General features: G+C 39.0%; 3 protein-coding genes across 4 annotated transcripts in view; all 3 read left to right on the top strand.

Moving 5' to 3' along the window:
- The window catches only part of LOC138049617 (protein lin-52 homolog), a 4,583-nt gene extending 841 nt beyond the window's left edge, over positions 1-3,742 (top strand). Inside the window, exons 3-6 of the mRNA XM_068895992.1 lie at positions 1,370-1,407; positions 1,965-2,037; positions 2,160-2,243; positions 3,289-3,742. Coding sequence (XP_068752093.1) covers positions 1,370-1,407; positions 1,965-2,037; positions 2,160-2,243; positions 3,289-3,353 — 260 coding nt within the window. The 3' untranslated portion in view covers positions 3,354-3,742. The remainder of the gene's footprint in view (positions 1-1,369; positions 1,408-1,964; positions 2,038-2,159; positions 2,244-3,288) is intronic.
- A 1,572-nt stretch (positions 3,743-5,314) lies between these two features.
- LOC138049615 (ciliary microtubule associated protein 1A-like) lies at positions 5,315-11,536 on the top strand. Its single transcript, XM_068895991.1, has 4 exons — positions 5,315-5,813; positions 6,955-7,178; positions 8,586-8,726; positions 10,766-11,536. Exons 1-4 carry the CDS (start codon positions 5,519-5,521, stop codon positions 10,856-10,858), a joined length of 753 nt encoding a protein of 250 aa, XP_068752092.1. The 5' UTR covers positions 5,315-5,518; the 3' UTR covers positions 10,859-11,536.
- Positions 11,537-12,160: 624 nt separating this feature from the next.
- Positions 12,161-17,500, top strand: part of LOC138049613 (equilibrative nucleoside transporter 1-like) — a 16,768-nt gene continuing 11,428 nt past the window's right edge. The window contains exon 1 of one of the 2 annotated variants that reach the window (XM_068895989.1): positions 12,161-12,487. In XM_068895989.1, coding sequence (XP_068752090.1) covers positions 12,402-12,487 — 86 coding nt within the window. In that variant the 5' untranslated portion in view covers positions 12,161-12,401. Of the gene's footprint in view, positions 12,488-16,603; positions 16,924-17,500 lie in introns of those variants that run through there. The other variant, XM_068895988.1, reaches the window with a different exon arrangement.

The following is a 17,500-nucleotide window of genomic DNA, read 5'->3' as shown; positions in this document are numbered from 1 at the left end:
TCAATTGAACACCGCTCTACACACTACTTATTTTCCTGCTCAGGAAACCTAATCTGATTCCCCCCCCCCCCCCTCCAAATTACTGAATCAGTGCAATCGGTATTTAAAGAGAAAGATTTTAACGTTATCAGAACATCTTCATCCAGTCTAGTATTGATGTAGCTATAATGGTCACGTGATTTTAAACTATGTGACCATTTTAGTGCGTCACAAACGGTGGGCAGGTCAAGGCTCCTGTCCGGTCAAGTGTTATACCTTTGTAACAAGTGCTTCCTTAACCCATCATTTGTACTTGGGCTCCTCTGATTTCTTCCATTCTGATGTCATGTTTCAAGTCTTGAAAGGAGGCAGTGTGGCCCAGTGGTTAGAGTGCTTGCCTTGAGATCCGGAGATCCCGGGTTCAAGACCCGCTCTGTCCACTCGGTGAATTTGATCCTGGCAGTCCCTGGTTCAACTTCCAAGCCGCACTTGTAAATAGCCAACTGGTTTGCCTCCAGCCAGTTGGGATTCTTAACAGTTGTTGTGTTTCATTGGCCCTGAAAAGCCACTATCGGGAGCAGTCACTTAAATATGTATTGTATTGTATTGTATTGTAAAGGTTTATTCATGGGTGAAGTAGGGCATGTCTCTTTTGTTCTTATGTTCTTTTAAGCATACACCAATGATCTTTCAGTTTCCCCCACATAATGAGTGTCACCAATGATCTCTGGAGTTTTTTAGCACACATGGTGTTTCTGTGTATCATTATAAAGCTTAATGGCTCTCTAAGATCAAAGTTGTCACAGCTGAAAGACCACACCTCTCTTGAAAAAAAGTGGGTCAGTACACAGCTATTACAATGGCTCACGGGATTGGTTCAGAAAACAATGGACACAAAGAATGATACAAAAGAAATAGTGGACCCCAACCCTAAAAACAATAGAGCGGCGTCCTAAAGGGATCCAATGAAATGAAAGGTTGTTTTAAAAAGGAGCTGCGTCCTATCTCAAAAAAGTGGCGTTGTCTACCCTATAAAGTGGAGGTTTTGTGACAGCCATAATATCCCAAGTGTTGTTGCTGCACTTTCAAAGTCTCAAGCTTATCCACCCAAGTGCTCAACTACATTCAATTAACAAGCAATATTTGTTTTTTTTTATGGGTGAGAAAATCTAGACAACTAGGAAAAACACTTATTGGATCAGAGTACAGAACCAACAAACCCAGCCCACATAGAATGCTGAGTTCGGAAATCGAATGCTTTGGTGGAAGGCGTGTGCTCCTACTGTGTCTCAACCATGCTCTTTATACCTATGTACATCATGGTACCTGCCATTTATGTCAACTTACTTTTTCTAGGTGTAATACATGTATGTTTAATCTTTCTTAACAGTTCCTGGAGTGTCAGATTTTGCATCTTTAGCTGTCAGTGTAAGTTTTGCAATGTTAACAACATCTAGATCCACTCAACGTTGGCTTTAAATTTGTGTTTGAGATTGTTCTTTGGCTTTTTTGATGTCACAATTAATTGACTTTGCTTTACGTCGAAAAATCCTAGACATTGAGGTAGCTGTGAACCTGTGGTTCTCTTACATTTTTTGTCTGACACAAGCACTGCCAAATCTAATGCATTAATATTATTATTATAATAATTATTATAATTATTATTATTATTATTATTAGTAGTAGTAGTAGTAGTAGTAGTAGTAGTAGTAGTAGTAATAGTATGCCAGGAGCACAGAGTAATCAGACAACTGATTTCATGACGATTGATAGCAATGTTGCATTAGCATGCATGTTGATAGTAATGCATTCGGTGGCTGTGTTCTAAAGATGTGCTCTGTTGATCTCTGTTTCTGCGTCAATATTGTTTTCTATTGATTCAGTTTTGATGTCCTTTCTACATGTAGTTGATCAATACACATTGCAGGTCTATATACATGTATAAACCAACAGGAATGCTGATACTGTTGTCTTCTTTTCTGTAGCCATTTTCTTTAACAAACTCTCCTCCAAAATGGCTCGCTGAACTAGAGAAGGATGATATGGACATGTTGCAAGGTATGGAGTGTAAATATTTTTCATTGTTAAATACGTATCATCGTTCCTTTAGGGGAATTAAGGATCCTGTCAGACTTAAGAGGAGATTCATGATGACACAGTAAAATGATTTCATTTTCCAGAGTTTGGAAGTCTTACCACATCTCAACTCATGGAGAAAGTTCGAGGTCTGCAAAATCTTGCATTTCAACTTGGTTTGGATGAAGGTAAATTTAATTGGGTACTTGGTATTGGATCAATAATATTAAAGTAATTTCCATACAGTAAAAGGGGCATAGCTTTGGCTCCAATAATTTGATCAACACACTTTTGGAAAATCTATGCCCACCAAAAAGGTACATGTAGCTCTAACTTAATGGGCTAATTATTTGAACTCAGACAAGGGTTTCCCGTTGACAAGTATTAAAAATCTCCGGCATTAGACATGTCTAGTAAAATCTGTTTGACGTCTCTCTCTGGAGGGGAAGGGCATCTACAGGTACTCATCAAAAGGGTGAGGCGAAATCGCGTGGGTGGTGGGTCGATATATATTAGCTCCCTCAGCGCTCGGTCCAAATTTGTCTTAGGTCTTAGGTCTTGTCTGTTTTGAGAATTTCCAGTCATTGATTTTAAAAAGGGTTAGGGTCACGGTTAGGGTTTAGGGACCCACGACCCACGAGTTATGACCCACCCACCCACACCGATTAGACACTCTCTCATTAAACAACACACTCAGTTAGTGATAATGCATTACTGACGTAATTAAGTCCAAAAAAAGAACAAAGCCGATATATCCAGCCATCTTGACTGAACAAGCTTGGCCAATAAAGCATTTGTTATATGGGATAAAACACCAAAAAATGATCCTTGATCAAGATTGCGGGGCCAAGCGAGAAATCCCAAGCGGGCAAGATAGCTCCATCTTGCTTGCTCGGGTAGCCAATCACAGTGTGGGATTTGGTTCATCTTGCCCACTCATGGAGCTAGTCATGTAATAAGAACTGAAAATGTTCAGCCTAAATAAAATTTAATATAATTACATGTAGAAAGCATGATCTTACTGCTTGCTCTGGTTTTTGGTCTTGGTAGCGCTCAAACCCTCAGTCTCCTGCAATGTAGTGTAAGGCTTTATTATAATAATATTATTATTTAGTATTATAATTTTGTCATGGTAGTTTAAATCTATGATGACAGAAGAGTCATTTTTATGGTAAGGTTTAGGGAACAGTAAAGTTGTCTTACCTGATTTTCCTGTTTCTTGATTACCTTTAGCACGAGAAATGACCCGGGGCAAGTTTTTAAACATCTTGGAAAAAGTCAATTCAGGAAGACGCTAGAATGGTTAAAGCTTTTAAAGTTTAACTTACACAACTTTGCTGTACTTTGTTTCCTTCTACTCTAAGACTTACTATCTAAGTTAGTAGAGCCTCCTAGCAACTTGTAGAAAAGACTGTACATGTAAATCGTTGCGTTAGAATACTATTACAGATTGAGTTTGGGCAATAAAATCCGTCACAGACTAAATAAATTAAAATAACCATGTTTGAAAAAGTCTGTGATCATTAATCATTACTCCAAACAGTTAATCCATTTTGTTAGAGTCTTCACATTGTATCTTTCATGGCAGGTGAAAAATAATAAGTACGGTATATTCTATTTTTTTAGAGAGTGGAAAGGTACTGTAGGTGGAAACAAACTTGCATAAAATAAAAAGTGCTCATGTTAAGTCCTATGTAGTCTCTCTTCTTATCATTTCCTAATCAACCAGCTTTCTTTATTTGTCTTTTTGTTGGACAAAATTTGCATCTAACCTCTTTCAGACAATCCCCAATTAGGCCTGAAAGTCTTTGTGTGAAATTTAATTGTATCTTTGTCATCAAACATTTAAGTCTGAAATAGTGAGCAAAATCTTAGGACATCACCAATTAAGGACGGTGCCTACTGAATCAAAGGTATTTTTGTGCTGTTTGCTGAAATTATATGCAAAAAAAGCGGGTCTTAACAAGTGTTATTGAAATCCATAATTAAAGAAAATTGGAGGTAACCAAGCATTTTTCAAAGATGTGAATCAACAATATTAAATTAAATGTATAAAGCTTTAAATTACAAAAAAATAATGTGACAAAATCCACATATCTTAGCCTGTGCATTGAGAATGAGGGGTGACGAAATATAATGGTAAAAATATGCAAGACTCGGCGAGATGAGGAGACCCTTCTTTGTGAATCCGAGACCGAAACATGCTAGACTTCACACTGAAACAAATGCAAAGGCTGTTGAGATTTCAAGATTGGATTCAAGATTGGATTCATTCACCACCCCTAGAAAATGGTAGCAAAAAAATTTAATTTAACAGTGTTATCACACCCAGTTTTGACAGAATTTGATTATATTTGGTTAAAATAATTTGTATGTCAGTCAAAGTCTAAAAACGTTTTTGAGATTTGCCAGTTTTGTGTGTCAAACTGACATGCCATTAGCATTGCCATAGCAACCCAAGTGCAAGAATTGCTTCTCTCACTTGTCATTAGCCTTGTTTACACATTTGACTCGAGATTACCAACTTTCTTTTATTGAGCGTGATATTAATCCTTAAAGTTAGATTATATTTTGTTTTGCTGTAACAGTGTTAAATGCACTGTATGGTAAAAATTGTATTCCACGCCAACCTACAACTTTTATGTGTGGGCCTCAAAGATAGAAGAGAGCATTATAGTCTTTATGGACACTTACTTGTATTTGATTTGAGAGCAAATGCTGTGCCCTGAAAATTTACATTGCTGCCTTTGTTAAGTCAATAAAGCCTGATAAGAAAATGAAGCCATGTTTTCCGAATTGCTGTTACTAGCAGTAAAACTTGCAAATCATTTGTAAAAAAATATATTTTTTAATGAAATGGTTTTGGAATGGTATATAAGGCATCTTTGAAAAGTTGATTTAGTCATTGTGAATGAAAGCTTTATGTATCGGGAAACAGGTGGCAAGCAATTTTAATCTTTCTTACTGCTATTTCCCTTTGTTTGCAGTCTTTTTTAACGCGGCACTTAAAAACATAACGAATAAAATCAACATCTCGTCTTTGATTTGAAAAGATAATGAATTTAACAGCAGCTCTCCATTGTCAAGACGATTTGTCCTTTTTGTGTTATTATCTAAGCACCTATTCTTATGAATTTTAGTTAAGTAATCATCACAGCTGAGCCGCTCTGATTTGATTGGTTAGAAAAGTCATACACCGGTGATCAATTGGCCTTGCGTGACAGGAACAAAATCTATGAAGTGTCAAATTTCGCTCATCATTCCATTCCTTAGCGATAAAGAGAAGGTTTCGTGTTTACGGTTTCGTCGCGGCAGTTTCGCTTTTTTTTCCACGAAAATTAAAACTCTCTTTGTTTTGAAAGACTTTGAGTTGGCCAAAGGACACGCCAACAAAGTTTTGCCGGAAGAAAGAGGAAGTTTTAGCGGAGTTTTTACTGCAGAAGTTGCGTAAACTTTAGTCGCTATGGCCACCCAGACGAGACCTCGCGTTCCAATCGCGGCGATGTTTAGCGGCCCAGGCTCTGGCGCTTATCTTCTACCAGGGACAACGGGCTTCAATCAGCACGATTACTCAAAACGGATGAATCCAGCGTACTCTTTTGGGTATCGAACTATCGTGATCAAGCCTTCTTATACGCCGGGTCCTGCCGCTTATGCCATCGACAAAGGTTTAACTCGCACTGGGCCGGACGGATCGTCGAAATACTCTTTCAAAGATCGAACGAGACTTGGGGGATCGTTTCAAACTCCAGCGCCTTGTGAGTACACATTTCGTTTTAGCTTCAAATGACACTTCAGTGTCAATAACTATAGGTACACATGGAATGATAATAATGCGTCCTTAGAAACAGCTTTTTCCACATTACAACTGCGCTTATCATGAAATGATCCTTTATCAATCGGCCAAATGTTGCGCATTTTCAGGGACACGTTTTTTTTTTTTTTTTTTTTTAAGCGTTTGACTGCGTTTAATTGATGTTTAGGCCATTGAACTCCAAAACAGGAGATTACATTATTATGACCGTGGCAGATGAGGCATGACGGCCAAAATCTTCGCCTTCGCCGCAGCAATTCCAGGAAATATCACGTACACTTAACAAATTGTCATAAAGCTCTAAATCAATTTCACCAAGTTACATTTAATTATCTCATTACATCTCCTGCAACTCCCTTGCTACTAATAAAAAGTTTGCCTTATTGGAGATAATTGCTTCCCCTTCCCACCTACCCATGGCAAAATTCCTGCCAGCTCAAGAAAATCATTGATCTATTTCCAGTCCCTAGTTTTTTTAGCCCTTACTTGTTACTAAATCTCTGATTTTCAAAAGCCTCTTTGTGATATCCAAGACTAACCATACTCTTTTCACAAGCAAAATTTTAGTTTCTAAAGAAACCAATAGCAAAGCTCCTCTGCACATATATAAAGTAACCTACAACAACCACAATTCCTCTATTCGATCTGACAAAGGGCTAACGCTCGAAACGTCAGCTTTCCAAATTTTTTCACGGTGGTTATTAGACCTTTATCAACTCGTTTGATAAAATCAATTTCTCTTTTCACAAAGCACTTGACTTGTTTTGCCTTTTTGAGTCTGCTGTATTCCATCCCTGAAGTCTTAAGTTGGAAGTTTTCAGTGATGATATGCAAAACAGTAGGCTGCTGCTTGTCATAAAAGCATGAAAATTATGTTATTCTACCTCGTTTTTCTCTTTTGAAAAGTTACTTGATACCTGCTGCTAACACACAAGAAATGAATTCATATCAAACGAGTTTCTTTCATTTTATGCTTAATCTCTCTGTTGACTTTTTTCTAGCATTCACTGCTCAGTTATTTGATATTTTTTGTAATTTAATTAAATTTACTTTCTAATATTCCATTTGCTTCGATATTTTTCAAGGGGATTATAGTCCTGAGAAACACCCAGTGATGAAACAGTCATCACCTCCCATCTTCTCTTTTGGCTCCCGCACAGCGCTTGGGAAGAAAGACAACTTTCCTAGTCCCAATAGCTACAGCCTACCAGCCGTCCTTGGTAGCAAAGCTGTGGGAAAAACATCTGCTCCTTCATACAGCATGACAGGGAGATCCAAGATTGGAAGTTTTCATGAGGACTTACAAAAGGTCTGTGCATTAAGCAGAGTTTTATATTTTAATGTGTGGCCATTTTTGAGTGATTAAATCCTTTGAACATTGCCCCTCCGAATACACTTTAATAAACTGAAAGGGGGAGGAACAGTAGCTTCATGGTTAGTGCTGTGTGACTCCGGATCGAGTGGTCCGGGTTCGGGTCCTGGCCGGGGACATTATGTTGTGTTGTGTTCTTGGGCAAGACACTTTACTCTCACGGTGCCTCTCTCCACCCAGGTGTATAAATGGGTACCAGCAAGTTAATGCTGGGGGTAACCCTGTAATGGACTGGCATCCCATCCAGGATGGGGGTGGAAATACTCCTAGTCGCTTCATGCTACTGAAACCACGATAAGCTCTAACCTGATGGACCACTGGCGTGTATGCAGACTTTACCCTTATTCAAAGAAGCATTAGCTTTGCTAGCCGTCCTTGTATAGACCGTAGTCATAAATGGTGGCCAAGAAATTATTCTTTTGTCTTTATGCTAATCGTCCTCACTAGCCTCGTTAACAGGAACAAAATTCAAAAGAATTTTTGCTCCAAAGTGAGGCTAGTGATTAGCACAAAGACAAAAGAATTATAATTTCTTACCTGCCATTTATGAATACAGTCAATTCAGTTGTCAAAAAATCATCAGGAATTCATGACTTCCTAATGATCTTGTCAAAGTGCAGTGTTTATTGAAGACTTGTCTCTATTTTTAAGGGCCATGCTTAAGGTGTGATAATTTGTCCCAACCACAGATCAAAAACTTCGTTCTCACAGCTACTTACATGTAGGCCTGTGTTCCAATTCTGCACATCTGGTGGGAAGAAAATGGAAGTCAAATAAACTGGAGCTAATGCAAGAAAAGACTTGATGTATAGGATGGTACTAATGGGAGTTGAGGTCTCATCATCAATCGTCAAACATCTTGAGATATAATCAGCACCAACAAAGCCTCCTAGCACTTTAACAGGGGCTGCGGCATACATTTGAAAGTAGGGGTTGGGCTTAAAAGTGGCGGTATAAGTTACTACATTTGTAAGTCCTTGATCAAGCCAAAAACAACACGATAGTGGGGGGCAAGCCCCCCCCCCCCCCCAGCCCCAGGGGGTAAGGAAAAGAAGATTAATGTGATTGAGAGACAAAGACCCAAGAAGTACCTTTTTTGATTGCCTTGCATCTAGGTCACAAGATTTCAACCTATAATGAATAAGTTGAAAATCAACACAGAGACCATCAGAAAGCACATTATCTTTACATTGGTCACTCAGTTGGCTTTATAGGTCCCTAGAGTAAAGGTGCTTTTTCTTTTTTTTTTTTTAGTAAAAACAAGCTAGGAAGTTATAGGCTAGGGTGATAGAGAGTTTAAAACTTGGTTGACTGTGTCATTATTTTTTTTTTATATTGCTGTAGACACCTGGTGCTGGTACATATAAAGTGGTTGATCCAAATGTTAACAAGCACCGGAGTCCAAGCTATTCTATGAATGCACGTAGTTATCCTCCAGGAGATACCACTTTAAAACCTGGGCCTGGGGCTTATTCACCACAGCAGGTAAATAAATGGCAAGACAATAATATGATATAGAGAAGGAAACAGTGTTTGAGATACCGTATTTACTCGAATAAGCGCCACTTCTGGGACAAAAAAGCTAATAAACGCCGCCCTCGAATAAGCGCCGCGGTCGCCAATGCAGCGCGTATTCGAGGAATTTCGTATAACCAGGAAAAACACTATAAATTGTTCCACAACGACAAAGGAGTTTGCTCTCACCGCTGATATTTTCGCTCTCGTTATCATGAAACTCTCGGGTTTTTTTCACCGCATGAATTTGTCTCGTAATTCTAGATTTACTATCAGTTTAGTATCAGTCCATAGGAAAATTAACAGATAGGAAGTGTACCGTTGAATAAAAATTTAGAAAAATGTAAAATTTGTCTAGTACAATGTTTAAATAAGCGCCGCGGCGCTTGTTCGAGTAAATACAAGCCACAGAGGAAGGTGTACAGGTACCTTGACCTGTAGAAAACCTGAGTAATTTCCAATGTGAGATGAAAGATTTCTTTAAGTTTGAACTCTGTCAGTTAGGTGACCTTAATTAGGCAACAGCTTAACCCGCTGAACCCTCAGCCCTGTTGATGAGGAAAAATCGTGTGGCATTGGACAGAGTAAAGTCAGGGATGCCAACCTCTGGAGATATTTTCCATCCGGTCTCCCCAACCCCCCCCCCCCCCTCCCCCCTCCTCCTACGATTAACTCAACCCATTCCCACTTACCCCAAAAAATGCACTCACCTACCCCTTCCGCCCCAGCAGTCCTTCAGAATACAAGAATAATCTGTTTTGAACAGGAAATTTGCAGGAAAACAGAGCACTTATGTCGAGAATTTTTATTAGTTTAACGGAAAGATCTGATCAATCAATTGTTTATACAGACTTGCCACAAGTCGACCTCACGATAATCCCAGGAGAAAATGTTTTGGCGAGCAAATCATGATTTTTAGTACACAAATTTATATGGCTGTGATAACAAAGAGAGTTTTGTTTTCTTCAGAGATGAAGAAATGCGTTAAAACAATGAAACGAGTTTGAAAAAATCAAGTTTTTTTTAACTTGGGGATACAAGTCTTTAAAATGTTCAGAGTTGTTTTTATCCGGGAGATTTGATGACCTGTACGGGAGACCGGGAGATTCGTTCCGTATCCGGGAGACTCCCGGATAATGCGGGAGAGTTGGCATGTATGTAAAATCTGTAAAATCTGTAAAATCTGTCAAGTCTCACTCCCAGGGGACAATAGGAAAAGAATTTTCATAGCTTTCTCAAAATTTTAAGGGTGCGTTCAATTGACCCTATTCCGGAATAAGAATACGTGGAGTGATGATATAAAACTGTATGTTTGGCGTTTTGAAGCAACAAGGATAATAAAGATATTTTAGCAGAAGTTTGACAATTTTAATGTGAATCTCCATAAAAGTGCAGGACTTCTATCTTCTATTCCATGTTCCACGGAATACGGTCAATCGAACATGCCCAAAGAAAATGACGAAATCTTTGAGTTTGTAAAATATGTTTCGACAGAAACTTCTGCCATCCTCAGTTAGCCAGAATACACAGCAACGGAAGCTGAATTTATAATAAATAGAAAATGCTAATGTGAAAAATAGTAACAACGGAATCAAATAAATTCATCTTCCATCACTTTCACAGGAAAAAATAACAGATTCCCATTTTTGGATATTTTAGGGTATTTTGAAGAGTACCAATAAAAATCCCAAATTTGGCAAAGTGAGACAAGTCCCAACCAGGGAATTCCCAACCAAGTTCCCTGACTGGGACTTGTCTCACTCTTCCAAATTTGGGATTTTTGTTGGTATTCTTCAAAATACCCTAAACTATACAAAAATGGGAATCTGTTATTTTTTCCTGTGTTTGTATTCTGACTAACTGAGGATGGCAGAAGTTTCTGTTGAAACATGTTTTACAAACTCAAAGGTTTCATAGTTTTCTTAAAATTATTTACACGTCTGCTACTATCAACACCATTTCTCAAAATGAAAATGACATATTCACTGACCGTTTCTTTTTTATTGCAGCACTGGGCGCATAAGAGGAAAGCTCCAAGATTTTCATTTGGCATACGACATTCTGAATACATTGCCCCATTGATATGTGATCCTATTGATTAATACCAGTTAAAAATTGGTATTGAAGGGATTAGGCAAATGCATTCCAAGTGACTTTTGTCAGTGGTTTTGGTCATACTTTTGCTCAATTACAGTTATTCCTCCTATGACAGTCTCACTAAAATGAGGGGTGAACTGTCTTAATTCTAATGCCAAAAAAGGGCAGTGGAATGGGAAAAGTCCCCCCCCCAAAAAAAGTATCCATATTTTTCATGCTAACATGCCCAGTTTTGCTATTTTGTTCATACAACTTGGTACAGCCTGTGTATGCCATTTCTTGGGCAATGAAAGTAGAAGCACCCAACCTCATTCCCAGTCTCTTTGCAACGACAAAGGAGAGTGACCCTGGGAACGAGGTTGAGAAGCACCTTGTCTCAAAAGTCACTTGGAATGTCTTTTTCCTCAATCACTTTTGTGAAAATGTGTTTAAAACCTTTTTGCTGTCATATCTTTTGTCGCCGTCATATCTACATGAAGAGCTTTTGCTTGGCTGGCAAGCAGTGTTTCCATCAAGATGTTCAAGTTGCCTGAGTGTGCTTTATTCATTTTCTGTAATAATAATAATTTTGATTACTCACTAGTTTTAATATTCAAGGCTACATTGGACATTCTTTAAGCCCAAAAACTCTGACTTTTTATGCTTCGGTGATGTTTGTAAATAGAGCTCAAAATGTTCTTTGATCCCTGCTTTGACTATCACCATCTTCTTATTCCTCTCCATGGCCATCCATTATGAACATCATCACGCAACAGTTGAGCCATGGAACCAACCCTCTCTACCTACCATAATGGTTATTCCACTTTCCATCTTAGAAATAGTAGACGTCTCAATTAGCAGGCTCAGATAAAACTCTCTACAAAGTTTAAAATATTCTCTGGAGCAGAGTCAGAGCCACCTTAAATTTTTCTAGTTGCATTTGTGAAGGTGGCTGAAGTAACAGCTGAGAATGTTTTTCAAACTTTGCAGAGAGTTTATCTGAGCCTGTTAATTACTTTCCAGAATTCACCAAATTCATTTTTGAGATATTAGCGTTTGCAGACTCAGTGTAGTGCATTTCTTAGATGGCAACTTCGTTGTCATGGTGACATTATATTAATTTAATGAGTGCATCTTGTTAACTTTGTAGTTGCATGAAGCAGTTGGGTAGATTCAATCCTTCCAAAACGGTACAGTTTGTTGAAACTGGTTCGAACCTCCTTCCATAAGGCCAAGAAATTGCGCATGCGTTTTTGAGCATTGAGGGTTGCGATTGGCGTTTCTATAGCAAGTTGTTTATGCATTAGCTCTTATTACGATATCACGGTACATTTTCTTTGTTTTTCCGCGGTGGAGGTAGTACATCAGTCAAACATCTTTGAGCTACTTAAAAAAGAACTTGTTTATGACAGTTGACGATTTAAGAATGATTTTCGGGTCCCTGGTCTGCATGTAAACCGTGTACCTTCGATCGTGAACAACCTCTCAAGTCGTCGAATACAATAACCATGAATAACATGTGATGATCAGTGGTCTCATTATCTCATAAAGCTACTCTTGGTTTAAAAAATGGGAAACGAAACTTGCGACGACTTGGAAGCAAAGGAAAGTCTCTTGAAAGATGAAAAAATCGTTCCATTGATACCGGTTGACAAGTGAGTTATTTGACTATGTTTAAAGCCCCAAATCAAAAACCCAACCATAGACCCTTCCACGGTTTTTGGCGCCATCTTGGTTGGGGGAGGGACAAACACAGCAAAATGTATAGGAAATGTATGGGATTATGGCCGACTTTGAACCGCTGTAGCGCCGCTAAAAAGAGACAGCTTTCCACAGTGATAGTGTCTTCTAAAAGACATTTATACTGAGATTATTTTCATGAAATGTAAAGAACAGATTCAGGCTACAACGACCATTTACGCATTTACGTAGTAGATTTACATGTACCGCACGCAAATTTTCGTTTTGCCCAAAAATTGTACAGATATGGATCAACTTCTCATGAGAAGGTTAAAAAGTTACAAAAAGGTAATTTTCGTGCAGCAAAAGCAAACTCCCGTTCGCTGTGTCATATAAATGATTTCCCTGGTAGCTTGCAGAGGTTTGTTACGTTTGTTATGTATTTGTTTGGGCAGGTTGAAGTTTTGGCAGCTATTCAGCTGATGTGTACCTGCTATACCCACCCACCCATACACTCCCGAAGGACAGCCACAACACCGGGAACTTCATTCCCTACTCTTCTCGAATAGTGTGTGGGTTTTTTAACGTCCCACAGGGAACTAATGAACATGGAAGATATTTGTGAGACGGGACCTACAGTTTAAAGTCCTTATCCGAGAAGACTTAAGTCTAACCATTTGCGGATGTAATTGCAAAGGCAGCATTTTCTCCTCAGTTATTTTTAATTAAGACCCTGAGTGTTTGTCCGGCTGGAATCGAACTCACGACCTCCAACATGGCTGCCTGGTGCTCAACCAACTGAGCCACCGGTGAGCGGGGTGGTCTTTTCGACGAGGAGAGAGACTCCTGTTCATGTAAATGCTCTAATTTTTGGTGGCTCAGACATTTGAGCGGTTTGCCTAAAGTCAGGAATCTGGAATAAGAGATCCGGAATCCGGAGTATGATCCTGAATACAAAGTCACTCAAAATGATCCAGCGTCTTGCAAATGTTTACCCGGTACTTTTATCTCTCTGAGTAATTTGTCACGTGCTGACTCCTTTTGAGATTTTTCTTTTTCTTCCGGAGCCTGTGAGTCTTAGCTTGCCTCTCCCATACAAGCCCTACAAGTAAACCTTTGCACCTATTGATACCTCATGTGGTCACTGGTTGATGTTGAATGTATACTAAGTAGTATTCTGACACTCGGGGTTCTCATTAAGAGCCTGCGCCCGGCGAAATTCGTTGCCTCACTGCCTACTTTTCCTTGGAAATCACCCCCAAACCCCTAATTTTACAAATAACATGAGAAACATTTGCACAAACCACGAGCCTTAGATCAGTAAGAATTTGTTCACAGAAAACAAAAGAGATGTCTGAATTCTGAGTAATAATTTTTGGTGGCGATTTGGTTTCTGTCCATGGACCATGAACTCTTTATGAATAAAAACCCAAAATCTAACGATATTAGTGTTGTGTTACATGTAAAATAGCCTAATTTGAGCTCCACAATGAAGGATCGAAATACATAATTTCTATGATGCCATAATTTCAAAATTTTCCTGCGGGAGGATACCCCCGGACCCCTCCCCCCCCCCCCCCCACTTACAAGCTCGTGCCTTCTGCCCTCCGCCTACTAAATTCTTATTGAAAACCGTGCTTGATTGCTTGATACTGAAAGTGCATTTAGTTTCATGTCTGTTTTTTCCTGTTCACAAATAATTGTGGCTGCGATCAAGTGTCTATAATACCCAAAGAGGACTTAGGTAAAAAGCATCAGGTAAAAATCCGTCTGTGGGCCCTTAAACTAATGAGCCTTTGACGTCATTTTATCTTCTATCCAGCTCTCTCAAGTTCTTAAAGTTAGTAATGGTGGACCATTAAAGAGGCTCGGTCAGGGTAAAATCCAACAAGCGACATGGCCTAAAAAGTAGTGACTCACAGCACTTCAAGTGAAATTGCGACAGATGGCATCCTTTCTTTAAATTTCCTACAGCAACAGGAAGCCATGGTGAAGCATTGACAAAGCACAGACACAAGACTTTTTAAAATTCAGACAAGCGACATGGGACCCCCCTCCCCCCCATCTTGGCAGGGCCTCGTTAGATAGGAAAATTCTAGTTAAAATTATAAACAGGTGTCTTTTTTAAATCAAGGCTTAAACCTTTGGTCTCTTATTGTTTAGTTGACATAGTTTTGAAATCCAAAGAAAAATAAGAATTGATTTTTTATATGGGAGTTCCCTCCCCAAGGCCCATCGATGTAAGAAATTTTGGTTTTATAAAAGTTAAGCTTATTTAATGAGGGGGAAAGCCACGGGGGATATTCGCATGCCCAGGAGAGGGGCATGGGCAACTGAGGGTAATGATGATTACTCCTCCCCCCACCCTCTGCAAGGCTTGTGAAACTAGAAAAGGAGGAACACAGAATCTTCTTTTATCTATTTATTATTATTATTTTTTTCAATTATAATTATTATGTTAATCACTATCTTTTGGCAAAATTTGGGTGGCAGGGAAGGCAGAGCCTATGCCCCCTAGGGTAGTGGTGTCCCTAGGAGGACCCCCTAGAGTAGCGGTGTCTGCAAAGGCAACCCTACGTTAGAATGTAACATAGGGTGGACCAGAAGAGGGGTGCCCTTCTGGAAGGGGAATAGGTCAGATGGTGAGTTGTACCATCTTGGAGTAAGCAATCCGGACCTATTGCCAAGGAGGGCTGTCCCACCTACTGTGGGGTGAAGTGCAGCCCAGGGTGCACTTCCCTGCCACGAATAAGTAAGTAAGAAATGTAAAAGGACACACCTAGTGTTGAGTTTTCTAAATTTAGCTTTTTTTTTAATTTTTTATAAGTTAGCGGTGGTAACATGCGGAATAATATAATGTACATAACGAACGATGAGACAAAATACCCAAACTAAAATAAAATAGATGAGGATAGTATATGGCAATTAAAGGAGACAAAGCTTCCAGTTGGGTGGGGGGGGGGGGGGGGGGGTGGGAAAAATGCGATCTTAAAGAGTGCAACTCAAGGTACTTGCTTGAAGAGCAAAGCTGAAATGTGGCTGACTAATGGTATGGGGATTTACATAAGGTGAAACAGGTGAGAATCGTGTGATGTTGTGGAAAACTACTGGAAGCTTTGGCAACCGCTTTAACATTGTAAAAGTGAAAGTACTTTGACCTAAACAATGAGCTTTTGACTACTGGACAAGCCTTGATTGCGAGGGTGAGGAGAGTAGAGTACACTAGGGACAAGTGAGGAATAAATAGTACTCCCTTAGGGCTCATTAACCCCAGTTAAGAGCTTAAACTTATAATTAATATATTGTTAGTGACTAACAAATGTATATATTTCGATCCTTTATTCTATCCAAATGTAAGCTATGTTTTTCAATAACTCTATTAACTTATGTTTTTTTCTTTCCATGGCCAGTTTCGGTGGTATTAAAAGTCGTGACCTTTACACTTATTCAGGTTGTGTTACACATTTCTTTGGGGGGACCTTGGTCCCCAGATGACACCAGTTTTGTATATTTTCATCATTTTAGGATGAACGAAATCGGCGTTTTAAAGTTATTCCTCGTATTTACATTTGTTGATACTAGCTCGATAGCGTTTTTTCTCCGTTTTCTTTCCAAACACGTCAGCATATGAATGGCATCTTTGTCAACTCTTTTCCATTTCCGGTCACTAAACCCGTTAAAAATGCAAAAGGTATCTTGAAATGGAACGTAAGTTCCATATGAAATAGTGATGTTTACTCACTAAATCTTTTGCCTGGCTAAAGGTAGATCACAAGTTATGATTCGGCAAATCATAAATCTCTCTATATCATACTTTCTATTTCAATTCGTGACAGACCTGCGCGTGATCACAACACGGTTTTCTTTGCTTGTCCCGGGGGTAGTTGTCACACAATAATTTTATTCAATATTTATTCTCACCGTCGTGAAACATCTTACATGGTCGAAGAGAGTTTATCTAGGAACTGAAAAGCACAGAAAACTCTTATTGATAAATAGAGAAACGAGAAAGATTAATATTCATGAAAAATAAAATTTAACACCGAGGCCCTCCCCCATCGTTTATAACCCAATTGCATAATAGGTCGCGCAAGTGCTCTTGGAGAATTAACCGCATCGGCTTACTCCTGCGAAATTTTTTTTCGACAGAAGGGTTTTCATCTCATGCTTGATCAGTCAGCGGGCCAAAAAACCAAGGAAACTCTTCGAATAGATTTAAGGGATTTGTAGTCAGAAAACCGGAGTATTGTTTCGCAAAGCTTTGAGCGGGTGACGTCTCCCTTCGCAAGACAAAAAACATGGGAGCCGGACGAGAAGAAGTGAAGATTGATACTAGTCCAGTTGCGTTTGAGAAAAGAGAAAACGGTTATATGAAGAAATCCCTTCTCGTAGCAATGGAACCTACAGATAGGTATGGCAGTTTTCGCTTGCGTTACTTTTAGGTTTGGTAGGGTTCGAAATAGGTAAACTTTAGCTAATGTTTTAAACGCGTGAAACAGTAAGCTTATCGAATCGAAGGCTGCGTTTGCAAATGGCACAATCTTGAAGCACAGTTTAATTTGTTTATTCGTTTTTACCTCTACAAAATCAAAGGGTAGCTTTTTCAATGGTTGATTTTCGTTCTGGAGTGGAACTTGTTGAATAGATCGTTGTAAATACATGTCAGATCATCAATTCAAATTAATATTAAATTTGGGCATTTTACGACTATTGGCATTGAATATACGAAGTAACAAATTCCGAAAGTTTTTATAGACTTGTAAAGTTGTTGAACTCCAGCGATAGAACAATATAAGGACGCAGATTTCAGCTTGTTTACGGCTTTCTCCGCTTTGTATTCCGCTTCCGATCCCAGCAAGATGTTGATACTTGGGCACAGCGTCGCCATTGTTGCATCATTTCGTGAATTTCAAATTTATAACCATTCTTCAGTATTTTTTGCACAACGTTTAGTAACCATCCTAAAACGGATTGTTGTTGTAAGCGTT

This window comes from Montipora capricornis, chromosome 5, assembly GCF_036669925.1.
Source record: "Montipora capricornis isolate CH-2021 chromosome 5, ASM3666992v2, whole genome shotgun sequence".
Lineage (NCBI taxonomy): Eukaryota > Metazoa > Cnidaria > Anthozoa > Scleractinia > Acroporidae > Montipora > Montipora capricornis.
The sequence above is the reverse complement of the archived record's forward strand: the minus strand, read 5'-3'. Positions and strand labels throughout refer to the sequence as shown.

Bases quoted from the DNA above. Each gene is read 5' to 3' on its own strand.
- LOC138049615 (XM_068895991.1), top strand. From the start codon at position 5,519: ATGGCCACCCAGACGAGACCTCGCGTTCCAATCGCGGCGATGTTTAGC. The intron at 5,814-6,954 runs GTGAGTACACAT...ATATTTTTCAAG, and splicing joins GTTTCAAACTCCAGCGCCTT to GGGATTATAGTCCTGAGAAA. The intron at 8,727-10,765 runs GTAAATAAATGG...TTTTTATTGCAG, and splicing joins GGGCTTATTCACCACAGCAG to CACTGGGCGCATAAGAGGAA.